The 17,837-nt window shown below is 47.3% G+C and overlaps 1 protein-coding gene across 2 annotated transcripts in view; it reads left to right on the top strand.

The window, feature by feature from the left end:
• The window catches only part of MYO1E (myosin IE), a 616,637-nt gene that overhangs the window by 529,168 nt on the left and 69,632 nt on the right, over window positions 1–17,837 (top strand). For both annotated transcript variants that reach the window (XM_078685186.1, XM_078685185.1), the window contains exon 23: window positions 7,257–7,403. In XM_078685186.1, the coding sequence (XP_078541312.1) occupies window positions 7,257–7,403 (147 nt within the window). The remainder of the gene's footprint in view (window positions 1–7,256; window positions 7,404–17,837) is intronic.

Raw genomic sequence — 17,837 nt, 5'->3', positions numbered from 1 at the left:
TTAAACCTGTGGTGGGGTATGGTTTGGTCCATATATGCAGATGAGAAACTGATGGGTGTTCTTTGAGACAGGATGGCCAAATTCTGCTCAGCATGGCATTCCTTCGCTACTCACATCCAGCGCCTCCAGTGGGCAGGAGGTCTGCATATGAGGATGTCTAAAACATTGCGCGCCTCTGACATTCCTATTATGTCCCCATCCGCTTCCAAGGAAGGCTCAGTTGACATGTAATGTTCATGTAATAGCTGGGGAGGGGTGATATTCAATTCTTCATGTTTCCATTAGATATGGGTATTTGTAATTGGCAATTCTGTGATTCCGAGTAAAAACTTTAACTTCATCGTGAAATTGTACGTGTCATGTTTATTTCTTTCTTTGAAACTGCAAATTAAAATAGCTAAAAAACAAACAAAAAAATCAAATGGTGTGATCATGGAAAAGAGGTATTTTCCTGCAGCTCCTCTCTGTTTAACACCTTTCCTTTTGCTCCACAGTATGCAAGCTTGATAACCGCTTGCTTCAGGCCCTGCATGCGTCTTGTTTGTGTCCCAGTCTGTATACCCCTTGTTTATTTCACTTGTTGCCTGATACCTTTTTGTTTCGAGCCTGAACACAACTTCATTGTGTTGTACCATGCTTGTTGATTGCTTTATTGTCTGTGTGCTCTTTATTGCATTTCATGATTGATCCCTGTTTGTTTCCATGCTGTGCATTTCATGTTTGTATTATAGCCTGCACGGTCCTTGTTTGTTTCATAACCTGCATGCTTCTTATGTGTTACACTCTGTGAGCTTGTTCATTTCATATGCCTGGCTTGTTTCATACCATGTGTGGTCCTTATACATTCTTAGTTTGTTTTAGCTACTGAGTAATGCTCATGGTAAAACGAAATGTGGGAGTGGAGCTATCGAGTAAACTCAAACTGTCTATAAAGCATCACCTGCTCTGGGAGTACTGAGTCTTATCATTCTGAGTGATTATTCAGTGTTTAAAAATATTATACACACATTAATACGTAGTTTAGAGTTGTCATTACATATGCATTATGCTGCTGACGTTTTATCGCCAGTTGCCTGACCGAAGCCATGAACCCCTGGATTTACTATTATTGTCTTAATTCCTAATTTTCAGGCCAGAATTACATGCCACTTAGATTCACATTATTTAATTACATTCAATCAGACTGTTAAATCTTTGCTGTGTGGACTTGACCAAACAGAAGCCGGGAGAAGGGCGTAGCCTTTCTGGAGAAAGGATGTGCTCTCCAGTACAGAGCTCTTGGACTTTGGTTGTTTAGAGAGCCGCCAAATATTCAGGCCAAGTGGCAAAAGGCCCATCCAGGCGCTAATTGATCCACAAGAGGCTGCTTGAGGCAAAAACCCATTAGGCTCTGAAGACAAACTAATCGTGACGACGGATGGGGAAAGCAACTCTCTTCCGAACTTCCTCTTGTAGCTGTAATAAAAATAACCCCCTTGTTTGACTGGCTAAGAGTGTTGATTTTAAAAATCACTTATAAACCAAGGAGCTTTCACTATTGTTTACTCATTCATGTGAGTAACTGAAGCATAGCGAATACCGAAAGAAGAGCCAACATAATGGACTGGGTACTTTTTATTCAGGCCTGTGAAGATATGGGCCCTAATATAATTATTGCTACCCAGGTGTATAGTTTTTTAATCTCCACCTTTCCCTTTAATAGTAGAGGAAGTTGTAGTGAAAGTTTTTTATGGAACCTGAATAGGGAATGTGAGAAATGGGTCCCGCCCATTTAATCCCCCTGGATTTTTCGCTTTTTAAACTACCTGCTTTATGAAATACTGTCATGAGTGAGTCTCACTACCTGAGTCTCACTCACTGCAAGTTCTTTATAATGGATTAGAGAGGGTGTGGCACATCGGCCAGAGCTGCCAACTCGGTAGCTGGGAATTCGGGTTCGAGTCGCTGCACCTGTGCAATATCCTGAGATTCTGAGCAAATCGCTTGATCTCCCTGTGCCCATGGACAGACCCGGACACCCTCACGGGTAAGCCATGCTATAAAGATCTACAAACAAACTTAAACATTAGGGGCCAGATGTAGGTCGCCAAATACCGGTCGGTAACGGCCGATTTCGGCCGTTACCGACCGGTATTTGAAGATGGAGATGTAGGGGCATGTTAAAATACAGATTCGGTAAATTTACCGATTCTATAAAATACCGAATCGGTAAAATTACCGAATCTGTATTTTGACATGTAGGTAGCACTGCAATCAGTGCTACAGGGGTCTAAGAATTCGTTATTTACCACCAACTGGAAGTTGGTGGTAAATAATGAAAACCCTTTAAAAAGCATTTGTTTTGCTTTTTAAACAGTGCCATATTGCAGACATACATGCCCTAAGGGACATGTTGCAGACATACATGCCCTAAGGGCATGTATGTCTGCAACATGTGCACCCATGCACAATAGAGGGGTGCAACAGGGTGTCAAAGTGACACCCTGCCACCCTTCAATGTTTCCCCCAATTACCGAATCGGTATTTACACGGTTGTTACAACGACCGTGTTGTGATTCCGCATACCATTACTCCGGAAGTCGGAACAACGACTTGCGGGGGGAGGGGGTTGGATTTAAAATCCAACACCATCCCTAGTGTACGCACAGACTGGAGTTGGAATAGTAAATTATACTATTCCAACATCCAGCGCCCCCCGCAACGACTTGCGGAGTAATGGTATGCGGAATTACAACGCGGTCGTTGTAACGACCGCGTTGTGATTCCCTGCGGGGAAAAAGGCTGCGGGATTCGACATAGATTCATGCTAAACTGGTGTGATACCTTTAATGTGAGTGGGCCTTGAATACTCTGAGTAGGTACATCTGGAGAGTGTATGTGCTTCACTGCATTACACAGTGTAGGTGAAATGTACACCACATTACAATGTTACCATCGGGAGGGCTATAGAATAGACACACTGATCATATGGTAAAAATGACCCAGAGTGCATATCCAATATCACTTTTGCCATATCTGCACTCTTTCTGATGCTTAAGGGTTTGTACATATAATGAGATTACAAGCCTTTGTTACCCTTGCTGTGCAAAATTAATTTCTCTGCTGGCCAGCTGGAGGATCTAAGGCCTCCGTCCACAGTAGGGCCATAAGCAATAATTAGGCCTGCTCCTAGGAAAAAGAGTGGATACAAATCTGCATGTGCCAATTACCTTTCACACTACACCTTGCCTGGGAATGCTCAGTCACAGAAACAAAGGAAGACATCCAGAGCTCTGGAGCCAAACACAAGAGGGGCTCCCCTTCCATGTTTTGGAGTCAAGGGACCAGGCAGCTGTAGCAGTTCGGAGTATGCTATGAGGCTCTCTGAGATGTCTTTCACCTGACCTCTTCAATTCACAAGTTGGAAAGTTCCAAATGCTGTGCAGATGAGTTGGGGAAAGGAGGGAGTAATGATGTGTCACCCTAGGATAGGGCAGAGCTTCTAAAACTTTCCACCCCCTTAAAAATCCTTGCACACTAGAGAGACTATTGAGAATAGTCTGGACCTGGGGGAAGCAACGCCAGAGGAATGTCCAAAAGGTAAAAGGAAAACACCTGAGCCCTCTTGCAAAGATGATTTCAAGGACTTCTGGCATCAGTTGGCACCAGGAACTAGGATTTGTTTCTCCAGGACCAGTGGTGTTTGCCCCCTAACAACCTCTGAAAGACAGTAGCGGTATAGGCCTGCTGGAACTGGAGAGCTGTCCTACATCTTCAGTGGACTGGTCCTGCTGGAGGTGACCTCCAGAAAGGGGAGCCCCCTGACTCCTGCTGCCTCAGGTGCTCTGCAAGTGGCCAGAGGAGGCTGTGGGACCTGGAGGACGCAGGCTGGGAGGACACTTAGTCTTTGGGCCTTAGGGTGCTTCTGAGGAAGATTCCAGGCCCAGAAGAGGTGCCAGGAGACCCCAAGAAGGAAATGCAGTAAGATCAAGCTCCCAAAAGAAAACAAACATTTAGAGGCCGGGTGGCCTATAGTTACCCCTCCTGGTGGTTAGAGATGGCTGTGAGGTGCAAAATAACACCATCGAACTGGGTGCAGAGAAAATGAGAGAAGAAGAGCGGTCCCTCAGCAAACTCGGTCTGAATAGTGTCTCCCATCCGTTTTCTTTGGAGGCCCAAGATCCCAGGGAGTGAAGAAAATGCTGCAGGTAGGGGAGGATGTGTGTTCCCCATTAAAATTGTTAGTGTCCCTGCAAACCTCAATTCTTCTGGGGACTGATGAGCCAAAAACAAAAACGCACCTGCACTGAGTAGTGTCAGCCAAGCAGGGAGCCATCAGGGCTGCATGGCTTTCAGCTCCCCACACAGCCCAGGACAGCTAGTGACCCTGGTGCTCCACAGAGGAGCAGGGGCACCCAGACCAGTTTTAAGGATTGCAGCGCAGGGCCGCCTCAAAAAGAAACAGGGCCTCAGGACAGGGGACCGCTCCGTAAGCCCCCATTGTGGCCTGATGAGCTAAACAGAGAGTAGCCCAGGCGTGAAATGTACATAGTAAGCCTTTATGGTGCACTAGAGATGGAAGGGGCACCATCCACCATTTCTGATTTCTTTTGGGGGCTACCAGAAGTGCCACAGATACCATACTAAAGACTCCCAGGTAGTATAATTCAAGGTCCTGGGAGGTACTTTCGATAGTTTTAATCATTGAAGGTGCTTGCACTTTTGCTCAGTCACTCTGGGGTGTGAAGATCTCCGTTGGTTGGTCTTAAGGCTGCAATTAATGCATATCAACCATAGACGAAAGACTCATGCATATATTTTATTGACATTGAAATGCTTTGTTTACAATGGTAAAGTTAACCGTGATAAAATTCAACGAATTTTATGAAATGCTTTATTGTTTATAACCAACTTAATAATGAATCATTAAATGTTTTAATGAAGGTCACTGCTTTATTGGCAATCACAAAGATAGTAGTGAGTCATTCCCTGCCCTAATGATAGTATCATCAAGATTGTAAGGGTGTTGTATTTATCTATTATGGCATATTCTTGCTTTTGCTAATGTGTTGGCACCCTAACAAAGCCAGTAGGCCAGCCTCATGATATTTACTTCTCATTATATTGCCTCTATTATGAGTGAGGAGTATTGTGGTAATAGGGTCGAGGTCTCCCTAGGGGTGTGAGCTGCTAGGAGGGCATCTCCTTGAGTATTTCCACCTGCCATCATATGTATCATTGTAAATGAATAGTAGTGTGTACATAATAAAGTACTTTTCCTTTTTATAATTTAAAGACAGGACTGGACAATGATTTATTGAGTGTTGTTTGCTGTCTGCCTGTGGACTGGGATCCTAGCCCACACCCTCTCCCCTTAGTAAGCCTTAGACTGCTCTGCCTCCCTACCCTGAGAGAGTCAAGTGTTTCAATGGGGCAGTGGCGTGGCAAGTGGGGGCGGCAAACGCAAGAATCATCGGCAGCAGTCCCCCCCCGCCCTCCTCAGCACGGCTGCGGCAAAGGCAGAGACCGCCACGGGCGGCAGAGTGCCTGACTACTCCACTGCAACAGAGTACTGTGAAGAGATGGAAGGTTGCGGGCTCATCACTTGGGGAGGACCCACATTCTTCACAACTAATTAGCCACTTTCCTACAGGGCCACTTTGAAACAAGCCAAATCTGCTAGACAGTGGGGCTAGATAGAAGTAGTTCCAGGATGAACTACATTGTCATTTTCTGCATCACACGATCAGCTTACTTGATGCTCAATTACTATGTATTATTGAGGAAATTATCACTTTTAGAAGAGGCTCATCTAGTTATTGGTTTTTGTTATTCATCTAGTGTAAATTGATGTACCGAAGCGTGTTATTTTATTGTGAAGAGTTTATTAGCACAAACCTTTACAAGAATGTTCATAATTATTTAAATGCTAATGCTTTTACTGAAGAAAAGTGACAGAAGGTATTAAAACGTAGTCTCTTATATACATTTTCATTCATTTAATTCTTACATGTAAATATGTGAAAAACATTAAAGTGCATTAAGGTAAATTTACAAATGTTAATATCTAATTCTATGTAGTTATTTAAATTGGAAGTCCCCCTTAAATTTCGGCACTATTTTGACAACAGGATTAATAATTTTCAGTCACATATATTTACTCTGTCAGTCGTTACATACACAGGGTAATTGGGGGAAAGGGGTATTAATCTAATGAGCAACATTTAACAGAACTAGGGTCCATATTCCCAGCAAGGAAATAGAACCCACCTCTCTCTTCACTAAGTACTGCACTATTATATCACATGTACTTGTGGGCAATGCAAATATATTAGCATTTATGTCATTCTTCCCTACTAACAAATTACCACTCTTTAAAGGGCATTGTCCCAAATCCTACTGCACGCGAGCCAGAGCATCAGGATACTTTTAGCTACTTGCTCTTTATTTCTTCCATAGATGGTTGTTGACAGCGGTGGCTCCTCTGCTACAGCGGCAGAGCGTCACTCCTCCTGCCAGCAAAACTTTGCAAATAAAACGATAATAAAACAGGTTTATTATCGTTTTATTTTTCTTTCACCGAGCTGATTCTTGGGGGTGGGGCCTAATCGGTGACAGGCTGCAGGAGGAGTGGTACACACTGCTGTCAGTGCGCATGCTGGTTTCGCCGGCCTTCTTAGGGGGCCCAAATCGACATGTGCACTGAGATGTCTCCAACCCGAGCTGTGATGTCGGGCTGGAGACAGAAGTCACAGGCTCCCAGTCTCTCTAGGATTGCAAATCCAGGGCACTCAGACCAATCCTGATGCTGCTCTCATGCTGCCAGCAGCATGAGAGCAGCATCTGGATTGGCCGCAGGGGGAGTCAGGGAGCCTGTGCCTTTAGTAAACTGGATCCAGAGGGGAGCAGAAGAGTGGCGAAGTGGCAAGTAAGTTTTTGTTTTTTGCATTTTTGTCGGCATCCGTTATCCCTACCCTTCCTCAGCCCCGCCACTCTGCTTTGACACCAGCCACTACTGGATGTTATACTCCAAACAATGCCAGTGAGCGACTGAGGCTACTGGCTTCCACTTGGACAGTCAACCCCTGTGACTGAGCCTGCATTTCATACCTTAACAACTTTATTATACCCAAGTCTCTGTGAGCACACACAAGCTATTCCAGCTTCAGTTTACATTTATAAATCACAAAGGTTAGCGAGCTAGGAAGCACAAATAGTCTCAATTCATATCTAAGTGAATGTCAACTGAATTCTCAATGGTTTGAATTTCTTTACAGCACGCTCCAAGATGACTTCTTTATCCTGCACGAACAAGAATACGACAGCCTGCTGGAATCGATTTTCAAAACGGAATTTCTAAGCCTTCTGTCAAAGAGATGTGAAGAGAAAATGCAAAGGAAACTCCCTCTAAAGTTCAGCAACACGTGAGTAGTACATGGTGTTCCATTCGATTACAGTATCTGTCCATCTGTCTGTCTCACCTCCATCTCCATAGTATGGCGATGCACTGTTCCTCACCTCCAGGCAGTGGGTCACCCACTGTGTAGTAGGGGAGTGTTACTCAACTTACTAACATTGTAGGGTGAAAGGCTATTGCACAAAGAACTCCCAGCAACCCATTGAGCTGTATTTGAGATACATATGTAACCAAGCGACCAACAAGAGCTTTGAGATTTGCACTTCATATCTCCTCTTTTTTATTCTCACTACCTTCTGTATAATTTTGGGCCAGCCCTCTTACCATTCGTCCTCCGATCGACCTTTTATTATCCGACTGAGAGAAGATGGAAGTTAATTTTTCATCAATGAATTTCAATTATCAGTGAAATCCATTTAGCTTCACAAAAAGGCCTGTAATCATTAACTAAGGTTAAGAAGGTTTATTACAAGTTAGCAATCAAATTAAAGTTCACGACTCTCAGCACCATGCTATGCTAACAACTGGGAAACCCAACCTCCTAAAGAAGTTTAGGCGTACCACCATTAGCAAATAAGAAGCTCAGTCACAGCAATACGAAAGATCAGAATTAGTATCAGATGCTGCACGAAGAGTCTCAGATTTTCTCATCCATACATAGGTTAATCTAGAAACACCTAAATTAGAGTCCAAGCTAAGAGGATGGTTTAGAAACCTAAAGGGTTTTAAAAAATCAGGGAACTGCAGGGAAATAGGAAAAATCTAAGTAAGTAGTAGAGGCGAGACAAACGAATTATAGTAAGTAAGGGAAAGTGTCTGGATTGCAGAAGGTCGGTCAAGAGTCTTCTTGTGTCAAAGGAGTAAGTGTTAGCCTAAGCCACACTTAGGAAAGAATCAAAGGGAAGCATAGAGGTCTGAACCGCGCAAAGTCCAAAGAAAAGTACGGTAAACTCAGACGGTGTGAACAACAGTTATTTCCACCAGGATCCCGAGAGCAACACCCCTCTTTACACATCATCAGGGGTACCGTTGTGCTTTTCCATTCTTGCGACTGCAACATTAGCAAACAATCCCACACAGGACATGGGAATGACATCGTCCTTGTGAAACCAGGCCCGATTACAAAAGATGGTGAATAGGCCTTTCAGTTAGCGCTCTGGCTCTCCATTTTCTTTTTAACTGCCTTCTTCTCAGGCTCTCTTCTTCTATCACTAGTACAGTAATGTATCTGTTCTTGAATTAACAATGCATGCAAATACCTGCAAGAAAGTCATGGTAGCAGAAAATGGAAAACAGTATTGTTTTGAGGCATGTGAGTTGTAGATCACATGCTGTGCATAGCCCGCCATCTAGTGTTGGGTCCGGATGTTTGCACTATGTTTGTCTTCGAAGAAGTCTTTTCCAGTCACAGGATAGGTAACTCCTCCTTTCGGTGATAGTGCACATGGGCATCGACTCCTTTGAAAGATTGTTTGTTTCCGCCATCGGGTTTGGACGTAAAGTACTGTGCTCCGGTACAACACCGTTCCTTCGGGTTCCCTTGGTGCGCAAGGCACTCGCCCTTGACGGTATTGTTCCCAATCGTGTCTCCCATTCTATTGCATATCATATTTACTTATAAAAACTATCTTTCGATTGGAAAGCTCGTGGAAGGCCGACGGGCCTAACCGTGTTGAAGGAACGAACTCCTTTCAAATTACTCACTCGGTGTCACACGAAATACCTGCGCACCAACTCATACGAAGTGTGTAACCTGTCTTTGTCTCCTGAACTCAGAGAACAGGACTGCAATGCATGCCAGGCTTTCCACTCCAAGAAAACACTTTCCGACCGTTGGGCTCGACATCACAACATGCAAAGCCAGCACACAAGCTCCATTCCAGACATCTTTGGGCTACAATCGGACGAAGATGCCGGGGAGCCCATGGGAACCGAGGAGGAGCAAGAGCCTATGGCCATCTCAGAGCTCGACTGCAAACAAGATGAAGACATCCCACATGGACAACGTACTATGAGTACAGATCCCCCCTCGTCCCAAGATCCAACTCCACATAAAACCTGCGCCCTCTGGCCCCAGTCGGCACGGAGACCACGCTTCCTAGGCCCCGTCTTCTGGCTCGGCACCAAAGCCTTCTAAAAAGCCTTCCCGCTCCGAAAAGACTCACGCCAAATCGAACTCCAAGCCGAGACCTTCGGGGTCGAAACACAAATCCGCTCCGACCCACACTACTCGGCACCGAAACACACTTCGGATCCCAAGACACCAACGCCTAAGACTCCAATACCAAAACGGTTAGATGTCCTGAAATTCCTAAAAAAGCACAGTTTCGACAATTCGATCGAAAAACTGGATCCGAAACAGAAAGTGTTGTATATTCATCCACAGGCTGGACACATCACCACTAAAGTGACTTTAAAAAGAAGTACTGATACAGAAGAGGAATATCACATTCCTTTGAAGATGAGAATTGTTGGAACTAACCCTTCCCCTCCTCCTCTTCCTCTTCTTCCATCACCCCCTTCCCCTCATTTTCAACCAATTTCACCTGAGCATTCACCACCACATGCACCTGACAACCAGGATGATGGGGATGGCAATGGGGATGGGGATGATGATCACCCACTACAGGACCCATGGGACGATTACAACACCAATTTGCCCACAAGCAATGATCCTGACTTGTACCCTAACAAGCACAATCCACCGCATGACAGTGTAGGCTACATTGAATCAATGCACAGAGCTGCCAACTACCATAGGTTGCAGCTACATAAAGCATCCCTAAAAGAGGATGTTCGAGGCATGTGGGCTGCTAAATTCATATCTTAGCATTAGATCGCCGCCTAGTGTTGGGTCCGGATGATCGCACATTGTTGTCCTGGAAGAGTCTTCGAAGTATCCTGAGATAGGTGGCTCCTCCCCTGGACTACAGTGCACATGGGCATCGGCTCCATCCCCAGATTGTTTTTTTCCGCCATTGGGTTCGGATGTGGTCTCGACGTCTTTCTGTCGAAACCGAGAAAAACTAACTTTTAGCGGCCAAAAGGCCTCGCTTTTTTTGCGTCGGTATTGTCTGCGCACGGTCTCGAGTCTTCCGTCTCTTGGAGCCGGAATAAGCGGAGTTTTCTTTCGCTCTTCGGACTTTGAGGCCTTCTCATCGCGACACGACTGCAAAACTTTTCTGAACATGGAGCGGAGCCCGTTTAAGTACTGCCCGCTCTGTGGGTCCAAGTACCCACACATCGATCTACACCCCGTCTGTAACAAATGCCTTTCGCCTGACCACGACGACGGCAAGTGCAAGGCCTGTGCACAGTTCCGGTCTAAGAAGACTCTCAAGCTTCGGCGCGCGGTGCGCATGGAAGCTAGACAAGCGGTCCCGGATCCGGAAAACATCTTCGGCGACCAAGAAGAAGAGGACCAGGGTCATCATCTTCAAATCTCCCCACCCGAGACGGAGGTCGAGGCGGATCCGGTAGACGACGACGGAGTCGTGGGTCAAGGCCTTGAATACGTCGACGAGGTAGGAGACGACGAAGAGATTTATGGGGCCGCGGCAGATAGCTCAGGGGACGAGCTCTGCCCCGAAGGTTACGAGGATACCGACCGGGTCACGGGATCGCCTGTAGGCCTTACCCAAGACCCAGTGCCGCAAGCCACAGCCCCGCCTTCTGGCCCGGCCACGGACTTACTTGCTGAGCACACTGTATCGAAACCGAAACCGAAACCATCGGGATCGACTACATCTAAGATGGCCGACCCGAAAACGAAACCGAAACTTAAGGACTCGAGTGTCCCTAAGATGGCTGCCGTACCGGCGAAAACGACTGTACCCGCTACTCCATCGACTCCGTCGACCTCCGGTCCGCAGAAGTCGAAGAAGTCCGTCGATTCCGCTGCTGCAAAATCGAAATCGACGCCAGAGGAGGGGTCCTCTAAGAAAGATGGTCGGCACGGGTCAACAGCTGCGCCGCCGTCCAAGCACGCCAAAGCCAGCTCCACGGAGGCTACGCAGGCGCACGGATCGAAGACTGGCACGTCTGCGCACCGGTCCCAGGAATCGGGGTCGGTGACAGCGGGATCCGCGTCCAAAGAGCACAAGGCCCACAAAGACGTCGGATCCGAGGGAAAGGTCAAGACATCCTCGTCGGCGCCAAAACCCACTGTGAGTGAGACGTCCCCCATCGCCGAATCACTACAGAGAATCAGGGAGAAGGCCTCTGCTGCGTCGGCTCCGATATCATCGCCGCAGGCGCAAAAGGACAATCCAGCAAAGCCTTCCAGCAAACTTCTCTTTATTTTGCCGCCGAAAGAGGCGCCGAAAGCCTTTTCCACCAAATCGGCACCAAAGAAGACGGTTTCTTCAACGGCTGGCCCACTCCCACGTCGGGTACTCGAATCAGAGGATGATTCAGAGCATTTCATCGACGCTGACACAGGCAAATTGACCCTCTATAAGAGAAAAATCACTTCAGAAGCAGTGGACTCATATGTCATCCCACTAAAAAAGAAAAGGGTGCCCCTTGACGCTTCAGGCCTCATGGAACCAATCCAGCCTCCTCCGAGACGGAGCCCCACTCCCTCACCAGAACACTCTGCGGGTGAGGGGTATGATGAGGACGAGCAATGCAATTTCCCTATCAATGAACCAGATGCACAACCGGATTCATTTGATGACACTGGTGACCAGGGCACCCAAAGTGTGGGGCATGACCCGCAGCTTTTTAATGCCCGTGCATCCCCAACAGAGGATTCAGCAGGGTTTTTGCACTAATTGAGAGGGCGGCAGCCAATCATGATGTGGACATGCATGCTGACCCGGTAGAGGAAGACTTCCTTTTCGACACATTTTCAGTCTCTGAAAGGACAGTAAAGACGCTGCCTATGCTTAAAGGAGTCCTCAAGCATGCTGGGGACATATTTAAGGAGCCTACCAGAGCACGAGTGGTCAATCCGCGTATTGAAAAAAAGTACAGACCTGCACCTGCAGACCCCGCATACATTCGGGGACAGTTGCCACTGGACTCTCTTGTGGTCGCCAATGCCAGGAAACGTGCCAACTCCCAGACGACGGGTGAAGCTCCTCCCCCGGATAAGGAGTCCAAAGTGCTAGAGGCAGGGGGCAAAAGAGTAGCTGCACAGGCCGCAAACTTTTGGCGCATTGCCAATACACAAGCACTCTTAGCACGTTACGATAGGGCGCATTACGACACCCTAGACCAGATTATACAACACCTGCCTCCACAGTTCCAAGAAGCCACCAAACTGCTTATTGAGGAAGGGAAGCTAATCTCAAACGCAGCCATCAAGTGTGCACTTGACGCCGCAGACACAGCTGCTAGAGCTATCAACACTAGCGTTATGCTGAGACGACAGGCGTGGCTCCGCATCTCGGGGTTTAAACCGGATATTCAGACAACCATTCTTAATCAGCCAGTCAATCCTGATAGTCTGTTTGGTCCAGATGTTGACACCACCCTAGAAAAAATAAAAAAAGACACAGAAACTGCTAAGTCCATGGGGGCCCTACAGTCACAACAGTTTAGTGGCAGCAATTTTCGTCGCTCAGGTGCACGTGGAGTCACCAGAGGACAAATGGGTCAACAATCTCAGTTCTCAAGAGGTGGAGCACAATCCTCGTTCACAAAACAGAACAAGGGAGGTTACAGAAATAACAGCAACAGAGGTCGCGGCAGAGGAAACAACAGCTCCCGCTCCTCTGCCCCAAGCAAACAGTGACTCTCTGTCGCTGCCCCCCGACCACTTAACACCTGTCGGGGGGCGACTGCAGCAGTTCCTGCCCGTCTGGAGAAACATCACCACAGACAGGTGGGTGCGACAACTAGTCCAGTATGGTTATTGCCTAGAGTTGAAATCCACTCCACCCAACATCCCGCCAAGGCAAAGGCCTATGTCCGCAGAGCACTTGCACTTATTGCAGCAGGAAGTAGTGGTGATGCTGCAAAAAGGCGCAATCGAGCTCGTGCCGGTGGGAGAGGAAGGCAAAGGGGTATATTCCCTGTACTTCCTCATTCCAAAGAAGGACGGATCTCTCAGACCCATTCTAGATCTACGTCCCCTCAACCTGTACATACTATCAGAACACTTCCATATGCTTACACTGCAACAGATTCTTCCCTTGCTAAACCAAGGGGACTTCTTAGCAACCTTAGATCTCAAGGATGCTTATTTCCACATTCCACTACACCCGTCCCACAGGAAATACCTCAGGTTCACTATTCAAGGCAAGCATTACCAGTTCAAGGTCCTACCCTTCGGAGTCACCACAGCCCCAAGGGTGTTTACCAAGTGTCTGGCGACAGTAGCAGCGCACCTCAGGAGGCAGAACATCCATGTCTACCCCTACCTAGACGACTGGCTCGTTCAAGCCAAGTCGGAACAACAGTGCGCCGCGGACATGTCGACTACCATTCACCTCCTTCACAATCTAGGTTTCTCGCTGAACTACCCAAAGTCGCATCTAAAGCCGGCACATGTCCGGCAGTTCCTAGGTGCGACAATCAATACCCTGACGGCCATGGCTCAGCCAAACCAAGTCAGGATAGACAGCATGCAGTCTCTAATCCAGAAGTTCAGACCACAACACTCGCTTCCAGCGAGAGTGTTCATGCAGTTGATAGGCATGATGGCCTCCTGCATCTTCATAGTCCCTCACGCACGGTTACATATGCGCCCGCTCCAGGAGTGCTTAGCGAATCAGTGGACACAGTCTCAGGGGCAATTAACAGACCTAGTGTTGGTTACCAGTCGGGCATACGACTCTCTGCATTGGTGGACTCCACACAACCTTTGCAAGGGCCGACTGTTCCAAGAGCCAGTGCCGCAGATTATCCTGACAACGGACGCATCTCTCCAGGGATGGGGAGCTCATCTGCTCACTTACACAGTGCAGGGACTATGGACGACGCAGCAACAGAAGATGCACATCAACTATTTGGAACTGATGGCAATCTTCATGGCGATCAAGTCCTTCATTGTACATCTGTGCAACAAGGTAGTGTTAGTCCGAACGGACAACATGACTGCGATGTACTACATTCAAAAGCAGGGAGGCACCCACTCGCCACAGCTGTCTCATCTGGCTCAGAGCATGTGGAAGTGGGCCATTCGGAGGAACATTTTCCTCATGGCAGAACACCTCCCAGGAAAGGACAACCAGATGGCGGATCTGCTCAGCAGGTACAGCCATCAAATGCACGAGTGGGAGATACACCCATCTGTCCTCCACCCGTACTTCCAGCGGTGGGGTCATCCGGAGATAGACCTGTTTGCCACAAAAGAAAACGCAAAATGCCAACACTTTGCCGCCAGGTTCCCTCACCCACAGTCGCAGGGGAATGCGATATGGATGAACTGGTCAGGCAAATTTGCGTACGCTTTTCCGCCAGCCCCTCTGATACCGCTGGTCGCAAGAAAGCTAAGGCAGCACGCGATGACTCTCATCCTAGTTGCTCCAACGTGGGCGCGCCAGGCTTGGTACACCACGTTCCTCGAACTCTCAGTGGTGCCGCATCAAAGACTGCGCCTCACGCCCAGTCTTTTGACGCAGAACCATGGAGAAATTCAGCATCCAGATCCGCAACAGCTCAACCTGGCGATCTGGCTCCTGAAGTCCTAGAGTTTGGATTCCTTAACCTACCTCCAGAATGCATGAACATCATCAAGGAGGCAAGGAAGCCAACTACCAGGGCATGCTATGCTGCAAAATGGAAGCGTTTCGTCATTTACTGTACAGCCAATGACATCAACCCGCTAGATGCATCTATCCCTAACATCATTTGCTATCTGTTGCATCTTTACAAGTGCAATCTAGCGTACACTTCCATTCGGATACATCTATCCGCCATAGCGGCTTATCTTCAAAACAGGCAGCATCTCTCTGTCTTCAGAGTGCCTGCCATTAAAGCTTTTCTTGAAGGTCTGAAACGAGTCATTCCCCCAAGAACACCGCCAGCTCCGGTGTGGAACCTCAATGTCGTTCTCACCAGACTGATGGGACCACCATTTGAGCCACTGCACTCGTGTGAACTCCAGTTCCTTACATGGAAAGTAGCTTTCCTAATAGCTATTACGTCTCTGAGGCGTGTTAGTGAGCTGCAAGCGCTCACAATCCAAGAGCCATTCATTCAAATTCATCCAAATAGGGTAGTGCTACGCACTAACCCCAAATTCCTTCCGAAGGTGGTGTCACAGTTTCATCTCAACCAAACTATTGACTTACCGGCATTCTTTCAAAACCCACAAACGGTGGCGGAAAGAATGCTCCATACCTTAGATGTACGGAGGGCGTTGATGTACTACATAGACAGGACACAACCCTTTAGAAAAACAAAACAACTTTTTGTTGCCTTCGCACCACAACACAAAGGCAACCCTATTTCCAAAGCAGGAATAGCCAGATGGATTGTTAAGTGCATCCAGATATGTTATCAAAAGGCCAAGCGCACTTTAACAATACCCCCAAGGGCGCACTCCACACGCAAAATGGGGGCATCCATGGCTTTCCTAGGGAACATCCCTTTAGAGGATATTTGCAGAGCAGCCACGTGGGTTACACCACATACCTTTACAAAACACTACTGTGTTGATGTGCATTCCAAGCAGCAAGCTGCTGTAGGACAGGCTGTTCTCAAAACACTGTTTCAGGTTTCTGCAGCTGGCACAGGCAACCGCCGCTGATGGAGGGACTGCTATGTATTCTATGCTAAGATATGAATTTAGCAGCCCACATGCCTCGAACTGAATATGCTACTTACCAGTATGCATCTGTTCTTGGCATGTAGGGCTGCTAACATTCATATCGCCCGCCCTCCTCCCCGGTGCCTGTCGCAGCTGCAGATATACTATTGTATTTATTCATTAGCATGGACATCCTTTACACTTTTCACTCCATCTTCTGCCACAATGGCGAAAAACAATCTGGGGATGGAGCCGATGCCCATGCGCACTGTAGTCCAGGGGAGGAGCCACCTATCTCAGGATACTTCAAAGACTCTTCCAGGACAACAATGTGCGATCATCCGGACCCAACACTAGGCGGCGATCTAATGCTAAGATATGAATGTTAGCAGCCCTACATGCCAAGAACAGATGCATACTGGTAAGTAGCATATTCATTCCTCTTTGAAATCCTTAGTAGTACGCAAAAGTCATCATACACACTACCCATGCTCAAAGGGATGATCAGGCATGTAGATGACATCTTCAACAACCCCGTCAGGGCTCATATTCTTACCCCTAGGGTAGATAAGAAATACAAGCCTGCACCGTCTGACCCAGTATATAAAAGGGAGCAATTACCATTGACTTTCTGGTTGTGTCCAATGCAAGGAAAAGAGCCAACTCCCAAACTACAGGAGATGCTCCACCCCCGGATAAAGAATCCAAAGTTATTGATGCTTCGGGGGAAAAGGGTGGCCTCCTAGGCAGCAAACATTTGGCGTACCTCTAACACTCAGGCGTTGCTAGCACGATACGACTGTGCACACTGGGACGAGATGCTGCAGACACTGCTGCTAGAGCTGTAAACACCAGCATCCTTTTAAGGAGACACGCCTGGCTCTGCATATCTGGGTTCAGTCCCGAAGTTCAAACCTCCATATTGAATACACCCTTTGATAAAGAAAACACCTATTTGGCCCAGTGGTAGATTCTTCTCTAGACAAAAATTAAGAAAGACTCTGAAGTGGCCAAATTCATAAGAGCCCTACAGTCAACACAAAACCGTGGTTCCTTTTGGCACTCTTTCAACAGCGGAGGCTCCAAAAATATCTTGTCGGAGACGACCTCCACCTACAAGGGCAATAACTAACCCTCGCTCTCTACGAGTTACTTCAGACGGGGTTACAGAGGTAACAACGGCAAGGGCATTGGTGGGGATTCACACGCACATCCCCCTCCAATACAAAACAGTGACTTGCCTACACTTCCCCCCGACCACTTAACACCTGTCGGGGGAAGACTTTCAGATTTTCTACCGATCTGGCAGTCAATAACAACAGACAATTGGGTACTACAAATTATCCATTCTGGTTACTGCCTGGAGTTCATCAATACTCCTCCAAACACTCCACCAAGGTCACACAAACTTTCACCAGATCACCTACACCTCCTCAAACAAGAGGTGCAGGCTCTCCTTCTAAATGGGGCATTAGAGCCCGTACCACCACAACATCACGGGTCGGGCGTGTACTCTTTTTACTTTCTAATACTCAAACAAGATGGTTCTCTCAGAACAATATTCAATCTCAGAGAACTCAATCTTTACATTCAGTCAGATCATGGTAACACTTCAACAAATACTACCTCTTTCTGTCTACTCTAGATTTAAAAAATGCCTATTTTCATATTCCAATCCACCCCGCTCATCGCAAATTCTTCAGGTTTGTGTTAGCGGGCCAACACTTCCAGTTCAAGGTG

Source organism: Lissotriton helveticus, chromosome 3_2, assembly GCF_964261635.1.
Source record: "Lissotriton helveticus chromosome 3_2, aLisHel1.1, whole genome shotgun sequence".
NCBI classification, from domain to species: Eukaryota; Metazoa; Chordata; class Amphibia; order Caudata; family Salamandridae; genus Lissotriton; species Lissotriton helveticus.
Note: the sequence above shows the minus strand (reverse complement) of the source record. Positions and strands in the feature narration are given on the sequence as shown.